Source organism: Cantharellus anzutake (genome assembly GCF_015039405.1).
Source record: "Cantharellus anzutake strain C23 chromosome Unknown EI90scaffold_85, whole genome shotgun sequence".
In the NCBI taxonomy this organism is placed as follows: domain Eukaryota; kingdom Fungi; phylum Basidiomycota; class Agaricomycetes; order Cantharellales; family Hydnaceae; genus Cantharellus; species Cantharellus anzutake.
The window spans coordinates 1-2,952 of NW_024067035.1; the positions used below are offsets into that span (position 1 = coordinate 1).

At 48.3% G+C, this 2,952-nt stretch overlaps 1 protein-coding gene across 1 annotated transcript; it reads left to right on the plus strand.

Moving 5' to 3' along the window:
- Window positions 1–897: 897 nt before the first annotated feature.
- Window positions 898–2,274, plus strand: EI90DRAFT_2978270 (pantothenate synthetase; the record flags this gene model as incomplete). The annotated part of the gene is made up of 6 exons (XM_039055934.1): window positions 898–1,012; window positions 1,066–1,083; window positions 1,136–1,461; window positions 1,522–1,551; window positions 1,610–2,173; window positions 2,228–2,274. 5 exons carry the CDS (start codon window positions 898–900, stop codon window positions 2,120–2,122), a joined length of 1,002 nt encoding a protein of 333 aa, XP_038910209.1. The 3' UTR covers window positions 2,123–2,173; window positions 2,228–2,274.
- Between the last annotated feature and the right edge of the window lie 678 nt (window positions 2,275–2,952).

Below are 2,952 nucleotides of genomic sequence, written 5' to 3' on the forward strand. Positions count from 1 at the left end.
CCATGTCTGTCATCTTCGAGGGCTACTCCGCGATTAAATTAGTCAACATCCAAACACATTCCATAAGCACCCACTGACTCTCGCATGAGATCCTGTCAAAGTCCGGAAAATTGTTGAAGGGTTGGCTGCAATACGCAGAGTAGAGTCATACGCAGTACAGAGGTCTAATAAAGGCGCGGACTTTCCATCCCCACCGATTGGCTGCAATGGGCAGGTGCTTTGAGAGGAGCCTTCGTCCTGGTTTTCTTCCGAATCAATGGATTTATTCCTCTTACGCTTTCTGGCGGAGGTCATCGGATTGGGAGCAACGAAGACTTGCGGAACTTGAGGAGGACAGAGGCCTATGGAGACCTGTCCAGTACGTATTACAAGGGAGGATATATACTGAATAAAATTATCGTCGATCAGCTGGTCGGAGGTGCTAATATTTTGTGCGTCGTAGTGCTCTTGAACAATAGTCTTAAATCGAGAAATGGAACAGCCTAAGCACGAATCGAACACGGGAGGATGATTCACTGAGTATCTCCCAGAAAATAACCAGCCAGCCACGAGTGTGCTCATACCGTAGTCGCCCTCAAAACAAAGTTCTCGCACGCAGTATTGCACAAGAGTGTCCATGTGTCCGAAGAGTCAGACTCGGTGTCAGGTTCAAATAAGTTTCACAGTATGCGTTCCTTGGAAGGCTTCTTTGCGCTTTTGGTACAGCCGCGGATCGTCGCCTAGTGTGGTAGAGGCGTCAGCAGCGCTCCCTGACGTTGATCGCTGTTTGTGTCGCTGGGAAACGTGACTCGTTGAATCAAAGTTGAATAGGAGATCTCCGGGACAAATAATCACTAATAAGCGATGATCCCTGCCAAACGCTTCGTCCCGCATAAGTTACAGTTCTCAGCGCGTACGATGCCAGCCTCATTAAAAATACCCGTATTACCTTCTGTCAAGGCGTTTAGGGAATGGAGGCAGTCACTAGACAACCGATCCATAGGGTTTGTGCCAACGATGGGGGCTCTACACGGTCAGTTCGCCCTTCTCATCCTGATTCTCTCGATCTAAGTGTCATGCGCACAGATGGGCATATGAAACTAGGTGGAGTGTGCTTAATGAAATAACTGTGTTATTTTAACACAGAAGCAACAAGTGGACAGGTCTCTTTCTGAAAACAGCTTAACGGTTGTCTCGATATTTGTCAATCCTGCACAATTTGCACCCCACGAGGACCTTTCGAGCTATCCCCGTACATTTGATGGTGATATGAGAAGGATTCACGAAGCCGTTGGACGAGACTCGATCGATTCAAGCGAAACTCCCAAATGTGCCGTATTTTTGCCCACTGTCGAGGACATGTACCCTTCCGGTATTGTCCAAAACATAGAAGATCAGAAAGGAACATTTGTGCAAGTAAAGGGGTATGAAGAACAAATGGAAGGAAAAAGTAGACCCAAATTTTTCAGGGGCGTTGCAACTGTGAGGGATGCTTCGCTCGCAGGATGGTATCTTCTTGAACCGAGATTATTTACATTCCAGATTGTTACGAAACTCTTTAATGTGGTGCAGGTGATGCGTGTGACTGCCTCATTTGTGTGGAATGCGATTGAAGGAATCCTTCATTCAGCCAACTCGAGCATACTTTGGGCAAAAGGATATTCAACAAGGTCTTCTCTTACGTCGCATGGTCCGAGACCTTCTTATCTCCCACCCCCTCCCTGAGAACCTCATTATTGTCCCAACTCAACGGGAAAAAGAGGACTTCCTTGCATTATCCTCCCGCAATGCCTATCTCACATCCATCGAACGTCCCTTTGCCCCCACACTATACCAAGCTCTTACCGCTGGAAGACAAGTGTGGGAGGAAATATCGGGTTCGGGGTCACGGGAGGGGGTTGTCGCCGCGGCGCGAGGAGTAATCAAGAGGAGACAGGAGGAGGCGATTCAAGCCGGTGTAGAGATGAGGTTTGACTATGTTGAGGTGAATGACCCCGACACGTTCGACGTTGTGAATTGGCGCAGAAAAGAGAGGCCCGAAGGTCAACCTGTCATCATCAGTGGTGCTCTTTGGATCGGAAGAACGAGGCTAATAGATAATCTTCTTAGTGGAGATACAAAGGAGATTTTCAATCAGTTGTAGGAACATGATCTCACCGCCACATGATTGTCTGTACATTGGCGCGCAATGCAAGTGAATGCGAGCCTGAATACTTCGTAAAGCACTCACGCGCCGCCCCGTAGGTGAGGCGTTGGGGGTGGGTGGCGTCGGTCAGTTCATGCTGATGACGATACTGTGGGCAGCATAAGACGCTCTCCGTTCGCTCACAAACGGGTCTGGATCCTACTATCGTGTTCGCCGCGGCGCAAGGCTAATAATTCTGTGTTGTGCGCTGATTTGCGCCATAAGTTGAAATTCAGTTGTTCGGTCCGATTCCCACACTTGCGCCTTAGTACAGCCACCAAGCCACCTCTCCGTTCCCTTCCGTAAGACCGATTGGGTCACGAGTAGTAGATGCTTTTTGTATTGAAATCAGAACGTGACTTGTAGCGGAAACAAAATGTTGGAGAACGCGATTACGTTGCGCACTACCAGCAGTTGTTAGCCCTGATTAGTCGGGCTAATATTGTGGGCAATGGCCACAAAGGGCCCATGTGAAATTTGCCGCATGCGCGCGACGCGTGACCCGTTGACCCGCGTTCTCGTACATACAAAGGGAAAGCAGGAAAATTACTAGAACTGATGACAGCCACAATTGAGAGCGCTAACAACTAAAACAGCAAACAGAAGCTAATGTACAGAGGTGAAATACAATGAAGAGAAAGAGTAACAGATGATGTGAAAAAGTTTGAAAAGAAGAGATGGAGGAGTAGGAGGGAGACAAGAAAATAAGCTAGGGGCTGGAGCAGATGGGAATGTAGTCGAGAATCGCGGTATTGGCAGCAGCAAATCCGGGATAGAGTAATATGCAG